Source organism: Jaculus jaculus, chromosome 6 (genome assembly GCF_020740685.1).
Source record: "Jaculus jaculus isolate mJacJac1 chromosome 6, mJacJac1.mat.Y.cur, whole genome shotgun sequence".
Classification (NCBI taxonomy): Eukaryota; Metazoa; Chordata; class Mammalia; order Rodentia; family Dipodidae; genus Jaculus; species Jaculus jaculus.
The window spans coordinates 101,198,213-101,222,343 of record NC_059107.1 but is presented as its reverse complement, the minus strand read 5'-3'; the positions used below and the strand labels follow the sequence as shown (position 1 = coordinate 101,222,343).

General features: G+C 46.0%; 1 protein-coding gene and 1 non-coding gene across 4 annotated transcripts; one reads left to right on the top strand and one right to left on the bottom strand.

The window, feature by feature from the left end:
• Positions 1-4,227: 4,227 nt before the first annotated feature.
• Dctn2 (dynactin subunit 2) lies at positions 4,228-24,085 on the top strand. Of its 3 annotated transcripts, XM_004650020.3 has the most exons (16): positions 4,228-4,396; positions 5,284-5,352; positions 9,057-9,065; positions 11,396-11,401; positions 16,298-16,394; positions 16,594-16,655; positions 16,942-17,040; positions 17,313-17,473; positions 17,644-17,791; positions 19,866-19,931; positions 20,127-20,165; positions 20,323-20,400; positions 20,483-20,554; positions 21,570-21,672; positions 21,777-21,868; positions 23,638-24,085. In XM_004650020.3, exons 1-16 carry the CDS (start codon positions 4,361-4,363, stop codon positions 23,722-23,724), a joined length of 1,224 nt encoding a protein of 407 aa, XP_004650077.1. In that variant the 5' UTR covers positions 4,228-4,360; the 3' UTR covers positions 23,725-24,085. The 3 variants fall into 3 exon arrangements, with proteins under 3 accessions (XP_004650077.1, XP_004650079.1, XP_004650080.1); XM_004650022.2 differs by lacking the exon at positions 9,057-9,065; XM_004650023.3 differs by lacking the exons at positions 9,057-9,065; positions 11,396-11,401 and having other exon boundaries at positions 4,229-4,396.
• Positions 21,272-21,402, bottom strand: LOC123461950. Its single transcript, XR_006637994.1, has one exon. It is a non-coding gene; the product is annotated as a small nucleolar RNA SNORA33 (small nucleolar RNA).
• Positions 24,086-24,131: the final 46 nt, after the last annotated feature.

The following is a 24,131-nucleotide window of genomic DNA, read 5'->3' as shown; positions in this document are numbered from 1 at the left end:
AACCTGGATCCTTAAGTTTCACAGGCAAGTGCCTTAATCACTAAACCATCTCTCCACCCTTTATTTTTCCCCCTGAGGCAAGCCCAATGTGAGAGCTGAGAGAGACAATGAGAGAGATAATTGGTGCTCCAGAACCTCTAGTCACTGCAACTGAACTCCAATCAAACTCCAGACTCATGCGTCCCTTGTGTGCATGTGTGACCTTGTATGCTTGTGTCACTGTGCATCTGGCTTACGTGGGACATGGAGAGTTGAACATGTGTCCTTAGGCTTCACAGGCAAGCGCCTGAACTACTAAGCCATCTCTCTAGCCCTCTTTTTTTTTTCTCAATTTTTATTAACATTTTCCATGATTATAAAAAATAGCCCATGGTAATACCTCTCCCCCTCACCACTTTTCCCTTTGAAATTCCACTCTCCATCATATCCCCTCCCCATATCAATCAGTCTCTCTTTTATTTTGATGTCATAATCTTTCCTCCTCTTATGATGGTCTTGTGTAGGTAGTGTCAGACACTATGAGGTCATGGATATCCAGGCCATTTTGTGTCTGGAGGAGCATGTTGTAAGGAGTCCTACCCTTCCTTTGGCTCTTACATTCTTTCCACCAAGTCTTCTGCATTAGACCCTGAGCCTTGGAAGATGTGATCAAGATGTTACTCAGTACTCCAGTCACTTCTTTCCAGCACTATGATACCTTCTGAATCATCCCAAAGTCACTGCCATCTGAAAACAGAAGATTCTCTACCCAAAGTGAGAGTAGTGTTAATATAAGGGTATAAATATTAAGAGAAGTGCTTACTGGGCAGTTTGATAAGCATAATACATACATTTTTCTAGACATCAGCAGATGTTACACCCCCAGAGCTCATGACTACCCCTGTTTTAAGTTTTCAGTATCAGGGATGTATTCCCCCCCATGGAGCGGGCCTCCAGTCCAATTAGAGGGCAGTTGGTTTCCACCATGACAGACGTGCCACTGTTGCACCCATTGGCTCATTTGGCCTGGCTGGCAAATTATAAGGTTTGCAGTGTCCACTGTTGAGTATCTTAACTAATGGTATCTCTTTCTCCCATTGAACTACATGTAGAATGGCTTCTTCCAGTTTTCTGTCAGCTGGTCTACATGGAGGAGGTTATCAGCTCAGTTCCAGCAAGATTTCTCAGTGGCCTTGCAGGCCAAATATGTGGAGTCTTCAGCAGTAGGGTCTTACCATCTATTCCTGGTGGGAAACCAAGGGCCTTGGCAATGGCCTATAATGTTTTGGGGGCATCAGGAACCTCCCTAGCCAACAACTCACTGGAAAGTATCCCATCCCTGGCACCGAAAATTTTCTAACAACAATCTATGGCTCCTGAGTGTTCCATTGTCAGAAACCAGAGGATTCCATATGATTTATTTGCATCCTCTTAGATTTTTTTTTTTTTTTTTTTCGAGGTAGGGTCTCACTCTGGCTCAGGCTGACCTGGAATTCACTATGTAGTCTCAGGGTGGCCTCGAACTCTCGGCGATCCTCCTACCTCTGCCTCCCGAGTGCTGGGATTAAAGGCATGCACCACCACGCCCGGCCTCTTAGATTTTGATTAGCCCTCCCTCCACCTTTGCTTTACTCAATCTCTTCCCCTGACCTCACTTTTGGCCTTTTCACCCCCCTTGATCTATTCTTCTACTTACATATATACAATACCAATCTATTAAGTACCCTCCTCCCTTCCTTTCTCTTCCCTTTATATCTCCTTTTTAACTTACTGGCCTCTGCTACTGAGTTTTTTCCTTCTCACACAGAAGCCCAATTATCTATAGCTAGAATCCACATATGAGGGAGAACATGCGGCGCTTTCTCTAGCCCTCTTTTTTTTTTAAATTTTTTTGTTTGTTTATTTTTATTTATTTGAGAGTGACACAGAGAGAGAAAGAAGCAGAGAGAAAGAGAGAGAATGGGCACGCCAGGGCTTCCGGCCACTGAAAATGAACTGTAGATGTGAGTGCCTTCTTGTGCATCTGGCTAACATGGGTCCTGGGGGAATCGAGCCTCAAACCGGGGTCCTTAGGCTTCACAGGCAAGCACTTAACTGCTAAGCCATCTCTTCAGCCCCTCTTTTTAATTTTTGAGACAAAGTCTCACTATGTAGCTCAGGCTGGCCTGGAAGTTGCTATATAGCCCAAACTGTTCTTGAACTCTCCATCCTCTTGCTTCAGTCTCCCAAGTGTTGGGCATCACCACACCTAGCTTGAGAAATTGGTTTTATTTTGTCCTTTTGCTTTACTACAAAGTAATAATGACAGTAGTACATAGTAGGTTTTCCTTTTAAGTAAACTTTATTTTATTTTTTCTTATTAACAACTTTCATGATTGTAAACAATATCCCATGGTAATGCCTTCCCTCCTCCCACTTTCCCCTTTGAAACTCCATTCTCCATTTTATCCCCTACCCCTCTCAGTCACTCTTTTATTTTGATGTCATGATCTTCTCCTCCTATTATGATGATCTTGTCAGGCACTGTGAGGTCATGGATATCCAGGCCATTTTGTGTCTGGGGGAAGCATGTTGTAAGGAGTCCTACCCTTCCTTTGGCACTTATATTCTTTCCACCACCTCTTCCGCATTAGACCCTGAGCCTTGGAAGGTGTGATAGAGATATTGCAGTGTTGAGCACTCCTCTGTCACTTCTTCTCAGCACCACGATGCTTGCTGAGTCATCCCAAGGTCACTGCCATCTGAAAAGAAGATTCTCTACCCAAAGTGAGAGTAGCATTAATATATAGGTATAAACATTAAGAGAAGTGTTTACTGGGCAGTTTGATAAGCATAGTATATATATTTAGCCAGACAGCAGCAGACATTACACCCGTAGGGCTCATGACTACCCCTGTTTTACGTTTTCCGTATCAGGAATGTATTCCCTCCCACGGAGCAGGCCTCCAGTCCAATTATAGGGCAGTTGGTTTCCACCATGATAGATGTGCCACTATTGCACCCGTTGGCTCATTTGGCCTGGCTGGCAAAATTTAAGATTTGCAGTGTTCACTGTTGAGTATCTTCACTGGTGATTTTTCTCTCTCCCATTGAACGGCATGCAGAATGGCTTCTTCCAGCTTTCTGTCAGCTGGTCTAGACGGAGGAGGTTATCAGCTCAGTTCCAGCAGGATTTCTCAGTGGCCTTGCAGCCCAAGTATGTGGAGTCTTCAGCAGTAGGGTCTTACCATCTATTCCTGGTGGGAAACCAAGGGCCTTGGCAATGGCCTATAATGTTTTGGGGGCATCAGGGACATCCCTGGCCAACAACTCACTGGAAGGTGCCCCATCCTTGGCACTGAAAAATTTCTAGCAACAATCTATTGCTCCTGAATGTTGCATTGTCCAAAAGAGTAGGTTTCCATAATATTTATTTATATCCTCTTAGATTTTGATTAGCCCTCCCTCCACCTTTCCTTTACTCCATCTGACCTTTTTTTAAAAAAAATTATTATATGATAGAAAGAGAGACAGAGAGAACTGGTACACCAGGATCTTAGCCAGTGCAAATGAGCCTTACACATGTGTGCCACACTGTATGCAAGTGCTACTTTGTGCAGCTGGTTTGAACCTGGGTCCTTTGCAAACACAGGGTTGAGAGTGACTCAGGACCTTAGTTCCCAAAGTCCTGTACCCCATCCCTCACCTGCTCTTATTTTATTATTTTATTTTATTTATTTTTTCGGAGGTAGGGTCTCACTCTTGCCCAGGCTGACCTGGAATTCACTATGCAGTCTCAGGGTGGCCTCGAACTCAGGGCGATCCTCCTACCGCTGTCTCCTGAGTTCGGGATTAAAGGCGTGCGCCACCACGCCCGGCTAAACCAGCACTCCGGAGGCAGAGGTAGGAGGATAGCCCTGAGTTCGAGGCCACCCTGAGACTGCATAGTGAATTCCAGGTCAGCCTGAGGTAGAGCTAGAGTGAGACTCTGCCTCGAAAAACAAACAAGAAAATTCCATAAAGTTTGAAAATTCTTTCACAGACGGTGTAAACATGAAAGAAAATAAGCTATTTCAAATAGCTCCTTAAGTGCTTATCGGTCCGGCCGGGACCTGAACTACATTTCCCACAATCCCAGGCGGCGTCCCCAGGCCATTACCTCATTCCCGGGCCTGCTTCTCCCCAATCCCAGACTGTACAGGGGTGTGGTAGCGGTCTGTTCTCGCGATTTTTGCTTTACCCTTCTGCTTTGCTATGCTTGTCGCGAGATTTCCTGCTCCTCCGCCGCTCCCTTTCCCGTCGCCTTAGCCGGGGACCAGGACCCAGCCTCTCCCCTACCCGGTCACCGGCCCCGGTTCCACCGAGGCTCCGGTCCCCCAGCCCCGCGGGCCTCGCCGCCGCCATGGCGGACCCTAAATACGCCGACCTCCCCGGCATTGTGAGTACAGGGCCGGCCCCGGCTCCTCAGCACCGCGCCCCCCGACCTCCCAAGCACCCCAAAACAGAAACTACCCCGCTGTCCCCCCTCCCCCGCTTGCAGCCCCCCCTCGCAGACCTGGCGGCTGCGGTCGCTCGCTGTCTGACCGGCAGCGGCAACCTTCCGGACTCCTTTGACCCCACCGGGCCGGGTCGGGCCGGGCGGCTGGAGGGCGCACCAGGCCCCCTTTCTGGCCCGTGTCTCCACCCCGAGATCGCCTCCGGGTGCTTTTACCACTTGTGCTCGAGTGTTTCTGCCATCGTGTCAACACCATCCTTGCCGCCCCACATTTTCCTGCCTCCCCCTCCCCCCAACTCCAACATCATTACCAGCTACACTCACCGGGCCACTTGGTGATGGCCTTCATCCTGCCAGGGAAGAGGCTACTGTGACAGAACTCCGTCCTTTGGGGAAACATGTCTGGTCCCTCATGCACAACTCAACGCCTGCGCTGCACAGCCTGCATTCTCGAGGTGGGGGGGTGGGGTACCGGACTTTGGGAACTAAGGTCCTGAGTCACTCTCTACCCTGTGCCAGGGGAGTGGTGTACAAGGCCCAATGCAGGCAGCCCTCGTCTGTTACTTTCAGACAAAATGATTACCAACGACCCGACCCCCGCCCCCTTCCAGGTTCAGAGTAACACCTTTGCTATCACACTGGCCATTTTACACTTCAGGCCCCAGTTTGTACCCATTGTCACCACAACTGACATGCTGCTGGCACGGCCAGTGGAGAAGGGACAAAATTCTGGCATCACAGCTTGACCTCTCCATTAGCTTTTTCAGAGGATGTGGGTGAGGGGTGGATGCTGAGTAGTGAGGTTGGGTGGTCACTGCTTCTACCTGCAGGCCAGGAACGAGCCAGATGTTTACGAAACCAGCGACCTACCTGAAGATGATCAAGCAGAATTCGACGCGGTAAGACTGTGTGCACCCTTAGGACACCTCTGGATTCTGACCTCCCTCCCCTAGATAGATAACTTTTCTGGCGAGCCACAGCAATAAGTGGGTATGCCAACCCCAGCATGGGTAGTATGCAGTTTGCAGGGCTTTCAAAAGCTTTGCTGGGCTTGCAGCCACCAATGAACAATGCCAGAAAAGAGAGTCAAGCCAGTGGAATTACAACTAGGAAGGACTTTTTGCAAAGCCACGAATCGTGGAACTCTGAAGGAAAATTAAAATAACTTAAAACAGTTTCATTTGGGAGTAGTGACTTACTTAGCTCCCCCTGGGTTTTAAGCCATGACATTCTGAGTCAGTTGTGAAACCAGAGTGTTAGTAAATTACCTAAATTAGGAAGTAAGCAGTATTTTTAAATAAATCATTGTTAATCCAATACATTCTCATTAGTATTCCTGCTAAGATCGAGACTTTGAGTTACAGAGAAATACTCATTTTCTTTTTGGTTTCCCAAGGTAGGGTCTCACACTAGCTCAGGCTGATCTGGAATTCACTATTGTAGTCTCAAGGTGGCCTCAAACTCTCCATGATCCTTCTACCTCTGCCTCCTGAGTACTGGGATTAAAGGCAGGCTCTACCATGCCCGGCTTGAGAGAAATACTCTTATAAATGACTATCTAGTACCCATCGGTCAAGGAGTAAGAAATTGTCTTAGAGACTTTTTAGAAAAATTAGGGGCCTAGTCAGAGCAAAATAAATCTGAGGAAAAACGTAAGTCAGCAGAAAAGAGATCGTGGTTACACTATTTAGATTCAAGAGGAAGGAATTAACTGAGGGACACATTTTAAACATGAAGAGAATTACTTAGCATTCTTTACTGAATGTGCTAATTCTGTATTGATTTTTGCCCAATGCAGAGGAAGAGATGTTCCTTCCCTCAAGGAGCCCCAGACCAATAGAGAATTAGGATACATATAGGAAACATAAGGAAGAGTTGGGATACATATAGGTAACATAAGACAAAAAAAAAAAAAAAAAAAAAAAAAGAATGAATGGAAATCAACATAGTAAAAACTCTGAAAATGCTAATGGGACAAAGATCTATCGCTGTATCTTATAGGATGTATTTTAGGTTCTGTTATTTTCAAAGAAAGATGGAATGGGCTCACACTGATACTATGAGATCTCAGTGAAGATGTGGCTAAAAGTCATGGGGACCGTCTCAGTATGCAGGTCCAGTATGTGTGTCTGTAAGTCCTGTGACCATGTCTGTGGGCTGGTTAGTTCTGGGGAATGCTGGTTGCTGGCTTCAAATGCGTGGCTTGGCGTACTCACTTATTCCTTATTTGATTCTCCCATGTGGAAGTGTTTCCTACATTGTGGGGAACACTTTCCCTGCCCCTTCTCTCAGTGGTGCGTTCCTTGTGGCTTCTGTATTTGCTGGCATGTCAGTCTGCCCCCACCCCCTAAGCTTGAATATCTGGAGATAATGCTAATGATGCCATTGCTTAAGTACCTGAATATATACCTGTTATTCCAAAAGGTGTCTTAGCATCTCTGTCCTCATAGGAGTGCATAAGAAAAGGAATTCCCTCTACTACATTGGTTCAGAGACTGCTCAACTCAGGTCTAGGCTTCTGCCTATATCAAGCCTTAATGGGAAGTTAGTGAGTAGAACTCTGTCCCTATGTTACTGACTGTGATAAAATTAAAGATCACAGCAACCCTTTTTCCAAACAAAAAAAATGCATGATAATTTTGTTTTGAGGTAAGGTCTCACTCTAGCCCAAATTGACCTGGAACTTACTCTGTAGCTCTAAGCTGGCCTTGAGCTCACAGCAATCTTACCTCAGTCTCCTGAGTGCTGGCATTAAAGGCATGCCCCACCATGCCTGGCTATAATATTTTTGTTTGTTTATTTTTTTGAGGCAGGGTCTCATTCTAGCCTAGGCTGACCTAGAACTCACTCTGTAGTCTTAGGCTGTCCTCAAAACTCACAGAGCTCCTCTAACTTTTTGCTTCCCAGTGCTGGGATTAAAGGAGTGTGCCAATATGCACAGCTATAATTTTTTTTAAATTATTTCTTCAGGGTAGGGTCTTGGTCTAGACCAGGTTGGCCTGGAATTCACTGTGTAGTCTCAGGGTGGCCTCGAACTCACAGCGAACCTCCTACCTCTGTCTCCCAAGTGCTGGGATTAAAGGCATGTTCCAAAAAGCTCAATATTGTCTTTTGTAGACATGATAGGACCTAAACATGTAGCTGGGATTGACTATTTCTCCCACTGAGCCTTAGTGGTGTATTTTGGCAGCAACTAGTAGGATGGTAGAAGTGGACACCTTGAGATTGTTTCCTGTGGCATATGGTTTAAGATGCCACTGTAGAAATACTTGGGATCTAGATAAGGTGTGGTGACATTCAGCTGCTTTAGGATCCCTGATTGCTGAAATGTTTCCTGTTGTCGGCTAATATCTCTGGCCCCTATCCTCCCATGTCTCTTTGGGCCTCTTAAGAGGGCAGCTTTCGGGAAGTCAGCTGCGTAATGGCTCTGCTGCTGCTCGTAATACTGATATAGATGTGCAACTTGAGGAGCAGTGGAGTTGTCTGCCTGCCCAACCCAGAAGCATTGTGGCCATGAGGCCTGGATTCTCACTGGGAACCTGTCGCGTTCTCAAGTACCCATCAGAGACCTGGCTTAGGTGGCAGTGCAGATCTCCCTCCTATAGCTAAACCATAAGGTTTTCAATCACCTTAAATGCCTGGCAACAGCATTCTTTTCTGTAATCTCCATATTATTTTCAACTTTAATTTTATTTGTTTTAAAAAATAGATGATCCATGCCCAAAAAGAAAACTTTGAAGGCTGTGGTGAAAAAGTCTCCCTTACCACACTTCTTGCTACCACTGTTCCTGTCCCTAGAGACAACCAATATGGCCAGCTTCTGGTGGAACCTTTTGGAGGTTCCAGATTTTAATTTATAGAAATACCAAGTAATGTGGACTTGCAGTGTCCTTTAACTTCCTTCCACTGATTTCTGCATTGCCCAAAACTTAGACTGTTGAAGGAAGTAATGTTCTGTATTGTCCCTTAAAAACCTTGATTGCTATTCTCACTTAAACATGAAGGTTTTATGACTCCCTTAGTGGGGAGGATGGGAAAGGAAAGAAATTGATGATTTCAGTTTTGTTGTAGATGATCCCAATTTTTCTCCTACTCCTTTAAAGCAGGAATGGACTAGAAAAATGCATTGGCACGCAGCCTGTCCTCCGCAGTGTGGGAAGACATGCATTTCAGATACTCCTGAGTTGATTGGAGCACTGGGCTTTTCAGAGACTTTGCTTAAAATGTTTTGTTTTGAAAGCTAATTCCCTCCTCTGGGCCTTTAGCCTGCCTTGGGTCAATAAGGTGTTTTGCTCATGGCTTTTGAACAAGGAAAGTAAATTAAATCCTCACTTCATACAAACAGGACTCAGTTTCTCCCTTTATGGCATAACTGAACCCAATGCCATGTAAAAGAGGGGAAATTTCCCTAGATTAGTTTGATGGGTTCTCAGGCAGAGGCATCCTGCCCCCTGCCTTAGATGAGAAACTAGGTTTTCTTTCTCACAGAGAATATCGTAGAGTATGCTTGATTGTGTTCATTGACTGTTGCGCACTTGAACTTACCTGAGTTTTTCCTAATGCTTCCCCATCCTCCCTCCTCACCATCCTGCCTGGACACTAGTTTGCACAAGTAAGACCATTCAGTGCTTCTTCTCTGCATGTTTTTGTTCATCCGCCATCTCGCATGCAATGCTCTGCCACTTTGCAGTTGTTGTAGCTAATCATTTTAAATTCCAATGAATCCCTAGCTGGGTCACTCAGGGGCCTTGGTGGCCTTATGTTTGAAGATCATTAATCAAACTTTAGAAACACAACTGTGATTCACAAATCATTGTCTCTTCCCCTTGTGAGGGCTACAGAATAAAACTGTCCAATGGAGGAGGGAGAAGAAACATGGAGGCTGTGAATGCTTTTAAAAATGACAGGCTAGATTTAGTCTTGGAAGGAATTGCAGTGGGAGAATATATTCTGGGCAGGGGTGGAGAACAAAGGGAAAAACAATATTCCACACTTCTTAGTTGTGTGTAACCCTATAGGGTTATCCGTATAGGGTTGGGGTATTTGAATTTAATCTCCTGTGCTGCACCACTAGAGAAAGTGGAATGGAAAGGAGGTGTTATAAGCAGTTTAAAGTAATAATTTGGGTTATGTGTGCCTTTGTGAGTCTTTCTGTTTCTGCATCCCTCCTTTGGAAATGGACAGATGGTCAGCATTATGCGGGCCCATCCTGGACAGTTCTCTTCTGCAGCTCTCTCCATCTCCTTACCAGCATGGTTCTGAAGTCCCCCTGGCTGCAGTGCTGGCATAGAGCCTGAATAGGCTCAGCAGCAGTGGCCACCTTCTTGGTCTGATTTAAAACCTTGGGTCCTGAGCTCTGAGGTCTAGCCACTTAGCTAACTAACCCTGGGGAGTCTCCGAGTTCATTAATGAGAGGGAGTGGGAATCCTTTACCAGGTAAGCTGGTACTCGGGATCAAAGCACTTAAAATCTTCTAATTAAGTATGTGTGGTACACTAGGTTTCCGTGGTGACTGTTACTACTCCAGATTACAGCAAATGTGCCCCAGCTCTCATCATCCTTTGACCCCACTCACAGAACAGATCTGGCACATACTATTTGCAAACTGATATTCTACTTTTCCTCTTCAATTTTCTGACCTTCCCCATTCTGTCCTTTCCTCTTGGTTTGAACTTGACTTTTTAGCCCATTTTCTCCCTCTCTCTCCTTGAATTTTTTTTCCATGCTGATTTTAGCTTTGTGAGACAAGTCAAAGGTACAATACCTATGCTTTTTTTACATGTTGGTATGTGTGCACCTGTGAGTGTTTATGCCCACTATGTGCAGACATCCCATCCTAGACCACAGGACCTGAAACAACCTCTACCCTGAGCTAAAAGAGGAGCCTGTGCTAGGATGGATCCTGGCTTTGGCCAGGAAATAGAAAGGTTAAGATCAGATATATTTAGCAGAAATGTTAGGATAGGAAGCACTTACCTTTCCTCCATCATGATTTTCATATACAAATAACCATTCTCAGTCTTCTGCCATTCCATCTGCCTGCCCATCATTGAAGCTCATGGAAAGACAGGGCATATAGTTGGAGTTACCCTCTTAGAAGTTCTAAACCTAAAAATAGACTCTTATCTCTGTGGCCTGGACTAAAATAAGACCTCTTTGAAATATGCTCACCCTTCCCCATGACCATCTTCTAGCCTCTGTGAAGCTTGTGAGCAGGCATTGCAAAAACATGTTCATCTGGGTGTGGTGGTGCACACCTTTAATCCCAGCACTTGGAAGGCAGAGGTAGGAGGATTGCTGTGAGTTCAAGGCCAGCCTGCGACTTCGTAGTAAATTCCAGGTCATCCTGGGCTAGAGTGAGACCCTACCTCAAAAAAAAAACCAAAAGTCAAAAACATGTTCAGCACATAGACTGATAGCTGTGGATTGACAACTAGAGATACCAAGAGATACTAAGATTTGAGTTGTGTGAATTAGAAAGGGAAACTTCCCTTGAGAATCATGGGTCCTCAATCAACTACAGGGCCTCAGAATTTCCATGTCCTCCGCCTCACGTTCTGCCATTTCTACAGTCCCTTCACTTCTGCTTTCCTTCATTTTTCTCGTTCCATGCCACCTGCTTATAATATCTAACTCCTCATTCTCAGATGATTCTAAATTGCTGCTGTTAATGGCAACGCTTCATGACATCCTCACCACCAAAGAGGAAAGGTCTCATGGTCTTCTTTCTCTTGGGGTTTAAGCTAAAATTTCTTGGCCCCAAAATTTTGCTAGGCTCTCCTGGGGCCCTGTGGTGAAGTGTGTTTGAAGACTGTCATGTAGTGCATGTGAAAATTTGCTAATAACAATTTTGTCTTTTTTTTTCCCCCTCCCTCATCCCCATTCCCCCACTCCCTTTCCTTTTTTAACTCTTGATTTTCTCACCTCTGGGGAAACCACAAGGAGCTGGTAAGAAGCCTGACCTTTCGTCTGCTTTTTAATGGGGTGTGCTGTGATGGGCAGTTGTTTCTCTGTCCTTTTGTCTCTGCTAAATCTTTCAAACTCCTAGTCAGTCCCATATTGCCTTTTCATTTCTCAGAAGTCACACTAAAGTCAGAAGTCACTTCTCCCAGCCCGTGCCAAGATCTTCAAGATATTGGTGGACTAGGTGCCCTGGAGGACTGTCATGTGCTACCCACCCATGTCTTTTGGGGCCACAGCTTCAGAGAGGTGCTGAGAGCAGTCAGCATCAGGCAGCCCTCAGCCCACTGCTTGTTCCTATAGCAAGGAATGGTAGAGTGTTGCTCGCTCATTCCTGACTACCCACATTTTCTGAGCTGTACATCTTTGTATCAGTTCTTTTTTTAACTCCTGCTTTCCCTACTTAGGAACAGAAATTTAAAAATAGGTTTTTTTTTTTGTTTGTTTGTTTGTTTTTGTTTTCCTTTTTCTTTCTTTTTTTGTTTTTTTTTTTATGAGAAAGAAAAAAATTGGTACACCAGGGCTTTCAGCTACTACAGTTGAACTCCAGATGCTTATACTACCTTGTACACATGTACAAGTTTGCATGCTTGTGTTACCTTGTACGTCTGGGACCTGGAGAATCAAACATAGGTCCTTAGGCTTCATAGGCATTCTAACCACTAAGCCATCTCTCCAGCGCCCCCTTTTAAAAATACTTTATTTATTTATTTGAGAGAGAAAAAGAGAGAATGGGCATGCCAGGGCCTCCAGCCACTGCAAGCGAACTCCAGACTCATGCACCCCCTTGCGCATCTGGCTTATGCGGGTCTTGGAGAATCAAACTGGAGTCCTTAGGCTTCACAAGCAAATGCTTTAACCACTAAGCCATTTTCCCAGTCCTCCAGCCCTTTCAAAAAAATATATATAAAAGCCAGGCATGTGGCGCACACCTTTAATCCCAGAACTTGGGAGACAGAGGTAGGAGGATCACCGTGAGTTCAAAGCTACCCTGAGACTACATAGTGAATTCCAGATCAGCCTGGGCTAGAGTAGGACTCTACCTCAAAAAAACAAAGCAAAACCAACAAACCAAAAAAAATTACATATATATATATTTTTTTTTTTTTGAGAGAGAGAGGAAGGGAGGGAGGGAAGGACAAAGAATGGGCGCTCCAGGGCCTCCAGCCACTGCAAATGAATTCAGATGCATGCACCACCTTGTGCATCTGACTTACATGGGTCCTAGGGAATTGAACCATGGTCCTTTGGTTTTGTAGGCAAATGCCTTAACTGCTAAGCCATCTCTCCAACCCCCCCCCCTTTTTTTTTCAAGGTAGGGTTTCACTCTGGTCCAGGCTGGCCTGGAATTCACTACAGAGTCTCAGGGTGGCCTCGAACTCACTGTGATCCTCCTACATCTACCTCCCAAGTGCTAGGATTAAAGGCATATGCCACCATGCCCCACTCCTTTTTTTTTTTTTTTTTTTTTTTTTTTTTGAGGTAGTGTCTTGCTCTAGTCCAGGCTGAGCTGGAATTCATTATGTAGTCTCAGGGTAGCCTTGAACTCACAGTAATCCTCCTACCTCTGCCTTCTGAGTGCTGGGATTAAAGGCCTGTGCCACTATGCCTGGCCCCACTCCTCTTCCTTCCTTCTTTCTTTTTTTTCTTTTAAATTTTTTTAAATTTATTTTTATTTATTTATTTGAGAGTGACAGACAGAGAAAGAGGCAGATATATATAGAGAGAATGGGCATTGCAAACAAACTCCAGGTGCATGCGCCACCCTGTACACCTGGTTTACATGGGTCGTGGGAAACCAAGCCTCAAACCTTGGTCCTTGGGCTTCACAAGCAAGTGCTTAACCACTAAGCTATCTCTCCAGCCCATCTTTCTTAATTCCACCATCCAGTATTCCTCTTTTTAAAATCTTTTAAAACTATTTTTTAATATTCTATTTTTATTTATTTGACAGACAGAGACAGAGGGAATGGGCATGCCAGGGCCTCCAGCCACTGCAAACGAACTCCAGACATGTGTGCCCTTTTGTGCATCTGGCTAACGTGGGTCCTGGGGAATCGATCCTGGGTCCTTTGGCTTTGCAGGCAAATGCCTTAACCACTAAGCCATCCCTCCAGCCCTTTTTTTTTTTTTTTTTTTTTTGAGTTAGGGTCTCACTCTAGCCTAGGCTGAGCTGGCATTCATTATGTAGTCTCAGGCTAGCTTCCAGCTCACTGTGATCCTCCTGCCTCTGCCTCCCAAGTGCTGGGATTAAAGGCCTGCATCACCATGCTGGGCCTTTTTTGTTTTTGTTTTTGAGGTAGAGTCTCATTCTAGCCCAGGCTGACCTGGAATTCACTGTGTAGCCTCAGGGTAGCCTCGAACTCATGGCAATCCTCCTACCTCTGCCTCGTAAGTGCTGGGATTAAAGGTGTACACCACCACCCCTGGCTGGTTTTTGTGTTTTCAGACAAGGTCTTGCCTGTGTAGTCCCCCAGGCTGGCCTGGAGCTAGCAATCTTCCTGCCTCTACCACCTGAATGGGAGAATTACAGGCATGTGCCACCATGTTTGTCTAAACAAGAGATTTCTACCTATTTGCTTGACTAGGGCTTTCATAGGGAAAAGTGGCATATTTTCAGGTGTCAGCTTAAGAGATGGTTGTCTTTCCTGAGCCAAAGTTCTCAGGCAGTTTAAAGGCCAGAGACCACACAATTATGTGGCAAGTGGGCACTCTGTTGCACTTCAGAGGTTAAAGACAGAATAGTTTGGGACTCAAATGTCTCTGTCCCTAGGACTTGAGCATGGGACATTGAGCCCTTTTGTTTTCCCTTGCTCTAAAACTCATGCCCCTCTGCCTGGTAGTTCCCTGAAGAAAAAGTGAAGGTGATACTTTTTTCTTACCCTTCTCCCCCACGTTAGCATTCATAATGCCACCCCCACTGATTGCATGTGTGACTAGAGCAGAGGTAAAGAATGGAGCGGTCCTCGTGGGCTGCTCTCCTCGCTCTTGTCACTGCTTCCCGCTTCCCACATACTCACACAGACAGGGTTTCGTTCTGCCTGCAGATGGCATTCTGGTAGCTGGCCTTATCCCAGAACAGTTCATCCAGCATCTAAAAGGTGGACCCAGGCCTTCTTTTATTATTACTTTTAAATTTTTATTTATTTATTTATGAGAGAGAGTGAGAGAGAATGGGTGCACCAGGACCTCCAGCCACTGCACCTTGTGCATCTGGCTATGTGGGTCCTGAGGAATCAAACCTGGGTCCTTGGGCTTCTCAGGCAAGTGCCTTAACAGGTAAGCCATCCCTCCAGCCCCTACTTTTATTTTTATTTTTATTTTTGAGGTAGGATCTCTCTGTAGCCCAGACTGGCCTTGGACTCACAGGGATCCTTTTACATCAGATGACCAGTGGTGCTGGGATTGTAGGGGAGTTATACCTGGCTTTTAGACCTTTTTTGTTTGGGTTTTCGAGGTAGGGTCTCACTCTTTCCCAGGCTAACCTGGAATTCACTCTATAGTCTCAGGGTGAAATTCATTTTGTAGTCTCAGGGTGACCTTAACCTTATGGTGATCCTTCTACCTCTGCCTCCCAAGAACTAGGATTAAAGGCTTGTGCCACCACACCCAGCTATAGGCCTTTTAAAATTTATTTTTGCTTGGTTTTTGGAGGTAGGCCTTCACTCTGTCTATCTCAGGCTGACCTGGAATTCACTACATAATCTCAGGGTGACCTCAAACTTACTTCGATTCTCCTACCTCTGCCTCCTGAATACTGGTATTAAAGGCATGCACAACCACACCCATCTATAAACTTTTTTTTTTTTAAACAACAAACATTTCTAAGTGATTCTATTGTGATCCAGGGTTGAGAGCCATTTTTCAAGATGCAAGAGAGAAGATTCATTTTGCCTTCCTCCTGCGGACGGCAGGGGTGTCACCCAACAGAACAGCACTCCTAGGCCTCCTCCCTTCCTTTAGTACTGTAGTGGGAGTTGTGGGCTTCTGGCAATTTGAGGAAAATAAGCCATGTGTGCAGTGTTGGTATAATTATTGGACTCTGAAGAGCAACTCCAGTGTCTAGGAAGGAAAGAGCCTCTGTCAGTTTCTAGGGTACAGTGTAGACTTTTCTGAAATGTCCCCTACTTTGACAGGTTTCAGTGCTTGGAGTGCAACAGGGAGGTCAAAAGAAGTAGCTATACCATCTCATTTCAGGGCTTACATGTACACGGAGTCCTTGCCTAAGGTGCTCCTGGCTAGCAGCTGTTGTTTGTGTTTAATTGCTTCTGAGGTGTCCCTTAAAAGATAACCTGGCAAGGCCAGCTGCTTTGCCCTACAGCCTGCACTATCTGACCTCACAATAGCCTGGAAACCAGACTTCTAGGCAGGCCCTCTGCCTACTCTCTGTTCACATCTAAGAGCTAGTGTCTTACCTTCAGCAGGATTAAAACCTGCTATTTCATACTCACAGTCATTGGTCTGACTGCTTCCTCCTTCTGCAGCAAAGATGGGAAGTCAGCTTTGAAATGGACTTAGTCAGGAAAGGAGATTTGCTTTTGGGGGGCGGGGAGGTTAAGAGAGGTCAGGTTGGTTTCTTGCCCTTAGTGCATGGTGTGTGCCAGATAACTGGGAGGGGTGGGGGAAGGAGAGGCTTATGTACAGAGTGGGTGGGGAGGTTATGCTGCCTCTGCTCCCAGCTAAATCAGGGTGTTAATATTTATACAACTGAGGCTCCAAATTCACCAGGAAGCTTCTGTTTCCTAGGTTGATCGGCAGTTTGGAATAGAGCCGCCCTTTCTTTTCCCTTGGAAAAGTAGGGCCCAGTGGTTTGGGGATTTTGTGGAATAGAAATGTTAAGGTTGGAATCATGCTGACCCTGACCTGAACCACCTATCCCTGCAGGAGGAGCTGACCAGTACAAGTGTGGAGCATATCATTGTCAATCCCAATGCTGCCTATGACAAGTTCAAGGACAAGAGAGTGGGGACAAAGGGACTTGGTGAGACTGGGCTGGAAGCTGGGTAGAGGGAAACCTAGACTAGAACAAGCATGGAGTAGCTTCCTGTCCTCAGGTCTCAGTGACTGATGCTTTGGGGAGAGTCCCTCATGGAGATCTTTGGGGGGAAGTCCTCATAGTCACCTGGGTCTCTGCCCTTGACCTGGATCAAGCCCTCTGTCCCATCTTCTTTTCTTGGCAGATTTCTCAGATCGCATTGGAAAAACCAAGAGGACAGGCTATGAATCTGGAGAATATGAGATGGTTTGTTGTGTGTGTTCATGGGAATGGGGTGGTGGTCCTGTCAAGCAGACAGGTTGCTGGGGAGTGAGAGATCTGTTTGGTTTCCAGAGGAGCCCAGTGGGATATGGTTGAAGACCATCTGCCCTCTGCTGTTCTGCAGAGTCTGTAGTTATCTCTGTCTCTTCTGTACTAGGACACTGAGGACTCCTGTGTTGGATTATGATAAGGGTTAGGCCCAAGACTGAGATAAATTCTTGATGCTCTCTCTAATGGGAGATGTAACATCTCCTCCATGCTTGCTCTCTAGCTCGGAGAGGGCCTGGGAGTGAAGGAGACACCTCAGCAGAAGTACCAGCGGCTACTTCATGAGGTTCAAGAGCTGACAGCTGAGGTTGAGAAAATCAAGGTAATATACACTGTCATCTCCCAAGCTCTGCTGTAGCTTTTGTAGTGGAGGAAGAGCTCCTAGCAGGAAGAGAAAGGTTCCCTAAGCCATGAGGAAGGGCACCAAGGTTTGCAGAGTTAAAGAATATACATCTACATTCAGTGCTATTAGGTGGGCAAGCTACTATGTTACAAACCATCCCAGGGATTTCCAGCCACAACTGTCCTTTAGGGTATTGATCTTTTCTTGATCTATTCCTGCCACTCCTCATTATCCAATTCCTTTTATACCAGACAACAGTGAAGGAGTCAGCCACCGAGGAGAAGCTGACCCCTGTGGTGCTGGCTAAGCAGCTGGCAGCCCTAAAGCAGCAGCTGGTTGCTTCCCACCTGGAGAAGCTGCTGGGACCAGATGCCACAATCAACCTCACTGACCCCGATGGAGCTCTGGCTAAGTGGGTGCCCTGCTCGTTGGACAATCATTGCTGGGCCAAGCTATGGAGAGCCTCAAACAGCTACTAAGGGGGAGAGGTGGCCCTGCTGTTCCTTAATGAGGATTGTGAAGTAAGAATGACTGGCCCTCATTCTTCAGGCCATGATATTATTACTTGGTCTCTTGACGCAGGCGTCTCCTGCTGCAACTGGAAGCAACAAAAAACAGCAAAGGGAGTTCAGGGGGAAAGACCACAAGTGCAGCCACCCTGGATAGCAGCCTTGTCACTTATGAACTACACGCTCGGCCTGAGCAGGACAAATTCTCTCAAGCTGCCAAAGTGAGTAGTATGCCTACAGTGTTGGTTGGGGGCTAGGGAGGGTGTGGTCCTAGAGGGTTTCCTGCCTCCCTTTCCAGGTCAGGCCTGGAGAAAGGCTACTGGGAAAGCTTCTGACTCCTTGATAGCTTTTTTTTTTTTTTTTTTTTTTTTTTTTGAGGTAGGGTCTTGCTCTAGCCCTAGGCCAGGCTGACCCAGAATTCAGCTTGTAGTCTCAGAGTGGCCTCAAACTCTGTGATCCTTGTACCTCTGCCTCCTGAGTGCTGGAATTAAAGGCATGTGCCACCATACCTGGCTGTTTTTTTTTTTTAAATATTTTATTTATTTAGTTATTTTTTATGAGTGGGAAAATAAGTTTTATTTTTGTTTGGGGAGTTAGCCAGCATCCAGCCTCAGAACATCTGGAACTGCTTCTTGGTGCCAGCGGCCTTGGTGACTTTGGACACATTGAAATGCACAGTCTTGCTCAGGGGCCGGCACTCGCCCACCGTCACGGTGTTACAATCTGCACATCCCTCATTCTGCTTCCTGTTTGAAAGAACTGCTAGGCCATCGCTCCAGCCCTGTTTTTTTCTTCTTCTTTTTCTTTTTTTGGTTTTTGGAGGTAGAGTCTCACTCTGTCTAGGTCAGGCTGACCTGGAATTCACTATGTAGTCTCAGGGTGGCCTTGAACCCAGGATCTCGATCTCACGGTGATCCTCCTACCTCTGCCTCCTGAGTGCTGGGATTAAAGGTGTGTGCCACCACGCCCAGCTTTTTGTTTTTAATTTTTACTTTATTTTTTTTATTTTTGAGAGATAGAGAGCCGGGCGTGGTGGCACACACCTTTAATCCTAGCACCCGGGTAGCAGAGTCAGGAGGATCGCTGTGAGTTTGAAGCCACTGTGAGACTACATAGTGAATTCCAGGTCAGCCTGGGCCAGAGTGAGATCCTACCTCGAAAAATGAAAGAAAAAAAAAAAAAGAGGGGGTCCAGGTACAGAGAGAGAGAATGGGAGAATGGGTGCACTAGGGCCTTCAGCCACTGTAAGCAAACTCCAGACACATACGCCACCTTGTACATCTGGCTTACATAGATCTTGGGGAATCCAACCAAGGTCTTTTGCCTTCATAGGCACATGCTTTAACCACTAAGCTAGCTCTCCAGCCCCTCTTTTGTTTTTTGAAACCAGGATGGCCTTGAACTCCAGATCCTCCTACCTTTACCTCCCAAGTGGCCCATCTACTTTGAATTTGGATTTTAGAATGTGTTTCAGGGCTGGAAAGATGGTGTTTTAGTCAGGGTTCTTTAGAGAAACAGAACTGCTAGAATGAATTAAATTTATTGGATTAGCTTATGGTAGTCCAATAGCAGTTGCAGGTCCGAGAATCAAGGAACTTGGTAGCTGCTCAGTCCATGTGGCCATATGTCTCAGCAGTCCCGATCTGGCACTGAAGGCCTGGAGGCTTCCTGAGGAGCCCCTGGGTTTCGGTCCATGCAGGTCTTCAGTTGACAGTGGTCTTTAGTCCACACTGGTCTTCAATCCACACTGGAAGGCAGCGAGCAACTCTGGCAGCCAAGTGGGACGAAAGAAGGGGTTCTTTTCACCCAGAGCTTCCTTATATGAAGTCCCCCTCCGAATGGGGCCACCCCCTTTGGGTGAAGGGCTCACTCAGGGGTAAGAACTTCCTCCTTTAGTTGATCCTTCCTGGAAAGAGATTTCTGTGGATTACTAAACAGATCAAGTTGACAACACCTTAACACAGATAGCCTAGCAGTTAAGGCACTTGGCTGAAAAGCCAAAGGACCCAGGTTCGATTCCCCAGGATCCATGTAAACCAGATGCACAAGGTGGCACATGTGTCTGTTCATTTGCAGTGGCTAGAGGCCCTGGTTTGCCCACTCTCTCTCTCTTCTCTACCTATTTCTCTCTGTGTCTCTCAAATAAAATAAAATATTTTTTATAAAAGAATGTGTTCCAGGAAAAGTAGTCCCTCCGGGCAGGGGAAGTGGGCAGCAAGTAAACAGCAGTAGTTTAATCTTGCCATTGTAGCAACAGAGACCAAGTGGCAAATCTCACCTCCTTCCTCTCCATAGGTTGCAGAACTTGAGAAGCGCCTGACAGAACTAGAAGCCACTGTTCGCTGTGATCAGGATGCTCAGGTCAGGTGCTGTGCTGTACTTAGTCTGTACCCCGAGCCCTCAGGTCCACAGTGTTCCACATGCACCTGGCAGGAGTTAAGAAGGGTTCCATTTCTGGCATCAGCCAGTAGGTTCCCAGCTAGAGCAAGGAATGATGAAGAAGGTAGTGATCTTAGATATGAAGAATACTGATTTCTTCCCTTCCTTTTCCAACAGAATCCCCTTTCTGCAGGTCTACAGGGAGCTTGTCTTATGGTGAGTATGAATGGAACTGGAATGTTTGGATTAGAGGGTTGTTGGGTTTGAAATTTACTGTTGTGTTTAGAGCTGTATATTAATTACATCTTGCAAAATATGAAAGATCTTCTCCTAGTCTGACCCTTTCCCTTTAGTGACTTGTCCCCCTCCTCAGGAGACTGTAGAGCTGTTGCAGGCAAAGGTGAGCGCCCTGGACCTTGCCGTTTTGGACCAGGTGGAGGCTCGGCTACAGGTGGAGTACAAATTGGGTTCTAGGTACCTTGGATGTTTGGAAGCCCTGGGTGCCCTGTTAACCTCAATATCTGTGCTTTCAGAGTGTCCTGGGAAAGGTGAATGAGATTGCCAAGCACAAAGCCTCTGTGGAGGATGCAGACACGCAGAGCAAGGTCAGGAATACTCCCCTGCTGCCATACCTGTTGGTTCCCTCAGTTTCTTTTATTTGTGTGTGTGGGGGCGGAGGGAGTTGACATAGGGTCTTGCTTTAGCCCAGACTGACCTGGAATTCACTATGTAGTCTCAATGTGGCCTTGAACTCATGGTGATCCTTGTACCTCTGCCTCCCAAGTGCTGGGATTAAAGGTGTGTGCCACCATGCCCAGTTCTCTTTTTTCATATATATATATATATATACATACATATAAATAAAAATAACTTTATTAACATTCAAAAGGTCAGGGCTAACATTCAGGATGAAAGACTTGAAACTATTAACTTTTACAAGTTTCATTAAGCTTTTATTTTACTTTTTGGTTTTTCGAGGTAGGGTCTCACTCTAGCTCAGGCTGACCTGGAATTAACTCTGTATTTTCAGGGTGGCCTTGAACTCACAGTGATTCTCCTCCCTCTGTCTCCTGAGTGCTGGGATTAAAGGCGTGCGCCACCATGCCTGGCTTTAATTAGTTCTTTTGAAAGCACTTTAGCATTATGATACTGTAACTTTATATATTTGTTTTCTTTTGTTTTTCCGAGACATGGCCTCACTTTAGCTTACATTGACCTGGAATTCATTGTGTAGTCTTGGGGTGGCCAAGAAACTCACAGTGATCCTCCTACCTCTGCCTCCCAAGTGCTCAGTTTAAAGGCGTGCTGCCCCATACCTGGCTTATTGTAGCCATTTTTAGGGACCTTAATGACCTCAGCTATCCTTAGGGCTCATAAAATGGCATCACTATTGCCAGCTTTTTCTACATTTCTGCAGAAACACATTCAGACAAGTAGATTAATTGGCTGGCATCAGTTTCTGAGTGGCAGATTCTCAGGTCTATGTGTGTCATAAGCTCTTACCAGTTAAGAAAGGCAGAGCACTGCCCTCTGCCACCATATCCTTTTCCCCAGTCCAGTGACATGGTGGTCTGTATGACCTGAGACATTCTCTCCCGGCCTTGTCACACATTCTTCTAGGTACACCAGCTATATGAAACCATACAGCGCTGGAGCCCCATCGTCTCTACCCTTCCTGAACTGGTACAGAGACTTGTCACCATCAAGCAGTTGCACGAGCAAGGTGCGAAGCAGCCTGTCAGATGTGCCAAGAGTTGAAACATGCCCCTTTTGTTCCCCTCCCTCTGGTCCTGGATTCTGGTCATACCATTCTCACTTCTTTTGTAGCCATGCAATTTGGTCAACTCCTGACACACTTGGACACTACCCAGCAGATGATTGCTGGTTCCCTTAAGGACAATGCCACTCTCCTGACTCAGGTGTGTGCATATTTTTGTTCTGCCACTTTTTCCCAGCAGACTAGGTTTTCCAACTCTACCTGACAGGGTTTTACCCAAGCCAGAGGCTTGGTGAATGTACGTCTTCCATGGTTGTAGGACCTTTGTTACCTCCAGCTTTCCACTTGGAACACTGCACAGCCTCGAAATGTGGTTAGATGAAATAGGAGCAAGTCATTAGAAGTTAGTGAACATGTTTTTCCTCATGAAATTTCTGTTTCCCTCAGCAATCAGTGTGCCTTTACCTTTCTTGGGGTCCTCATGCAAACGTTAGTACACTTTAAAGCTTTGGAAGCAGGAAGCCACAGCCCATCCTTGCTCTGTTTCTTCCTTTCCAACCTTGGAGGTTTTTTTTTTTCTCTTTGATTTTTGAGGCATGGTTTCATTCTAGCTCAGGCTGATCTGGAATTCACTGTGTAGTCTCAGGGTGGCCTCGAACTCATGGGGATCCTCCTACCTCTGCCTCCAGAGTGCTGGGATTAAAGGTGTGCATCACCACGCCCAACTGGAGTTCAAGCAGGGTCCTACGGTCTAACCCACATGGCCTTGAACCTGGCAGCAATACTTCTGCCTCCACCTCCCAAGTCCTGGGATTATAGGCATGCACCAATATGCCAGGGCTGTTTTTGAAATTGGACCTTTTATATAGCCTAGACTAGCAAACTGGAAATAATCTTACCACCTCAGGCTCCAAGGTGCTAGAATTAAAGTTGTGAGCAACCACACTTGCTGCTTTAGGCTCATCTTTTTTTTGTTGTTTTGGTTTTTTGTTTTTGTTTTCCAAAGTAGGGTCTCACTGTAGCTCAGGCTGACCTGTAATTCACTGTTGAGTTTCAGAGTGGCCTCGAACTCTAGGTGATCCTACCTCTGCCTCCCAAGAGCTGGGATTAAAGGCGTGTGCCATACACCCAGCTAGGCTCACCTTCTTTATTCTTTCCTGTAGCACTACCCAGCACAAAGTACTCAGTTTCTGTTGGAGGACCTAGTCTTAGTGCTCAGGGTTATGTAAAATAAGGCATCACAGATAAGGCCCTTTAGATAAATGAATTGATATAATCTCTTCCTCTAGTTTTCTGGGCACATAAAACAGATGAGTGAACAGTTCTAGTCAGGATTAATTATAGCCAGAATTCTGCAGATCATTACCTAAGTCCTGAGTACCCCAGGAGTAATTTGGAAATTGCTGTTACAGTCCCTGCCCTGCCCCCACATACTCCGAGCGAGGGCCCAGCAGCTGTTTTTTTCTTATTTTTTAATATTTTATTATTTATTTGAGAATGGGCACACCAAGGCCTTTAGCCACTGCAAACAAATTTCCTGCCATGTGCATCTACGTGGGATTTGGGGAATCAAACCTGGGTCCTTAGGCTTCAAAGGCAGGTATCTTAACCACGAAGCCATCTCTCCAGCCCTTTTTTTTTTTATTATTATTTTTCAAGGCAGGGTCTTACTCCAGCCCAGGCTGACCTGGAACTCATTCTGTAATCCCAGGCTTACCTCAAACTATGATCTTGAATTTCTGATCCTCTGCCTCCACTCCCAAGTACTGGGATGACCAGTGTGCAGCACACCAGGTTTATGTGGAGCTGGGGGTTGAACCTAAGGCTTGGGAAGTACAAGTACTTTACCATCTGAGCTACATATCCCAGCCCTTTCATTTTCTTTTCCTCTTCTCTGAGAATTTCTTCTGGACGAGCTTCATAAGTAGACACCTGAACCTAACAGAATAAAACCTATGTACCCCTTTATAGGTGCAGACAACTATGCGTGAAAACCTGGCCACAGTTGAGGGAAACTTTGCCAGCATTGATGAACGGATGAAGAAGCTGGGAAAGTGAGCACCTTCAGGAGGTGGAGAACAGGGGTAACCCTTGCCCCTCTGAACTGTTAAAAACTTAACACAGGGCTTCCCTTCATTATAACTGTCAGAGCCCCATCCCATTTGACACAGGGCAAGGGTTCTTGCATGTGGGGTTTATACCCCTCCCCTGATGAGTACAGAGTGGTAGCTGGGGGATATTACATGTGGTCTCCTCTCAGGCCCAGGGGATGAGGACATGGGTGCAGACACATGGTAGCTCATGTCCAGTACTGCTTTGCCTGGTGTGGGGGGAGGAGTGGGTCCTGTCCAACACAGCTTCTGTGGCTGACTGTAATACTGTACAACTCTTTCTGACCATTAAATGCTGTTGTACTCTGTGTGGCCTCTGCTATGATTTCTGGGGAAGAGGCAGCACTGAGAGAC

Excerpts from the sequence above, each read along its gene's own strand:
- Dctn2 (XM_004650020.3), top strand. The coding sequence starts at position 4,361 with ATGGCGGACCCTAAATACGCCGACCTCCCCGGCATT. Across the intron at positions 17,041-17,312 it reads CTGAGGTTGAGAAAATCAAG|ACAACAGTGAAGGAGTCAGC; the intron begins GTAATATACACT and ends CTTTTATACCAG. Across the intron at positions 17,474-17,643 it reads CCCGATGGAGCTCTGGCTAA|GCGTCTCCTGCTGCAACTGG; the intron begins GTGGGTGCCCTG and ends CTCTTGACGCAG.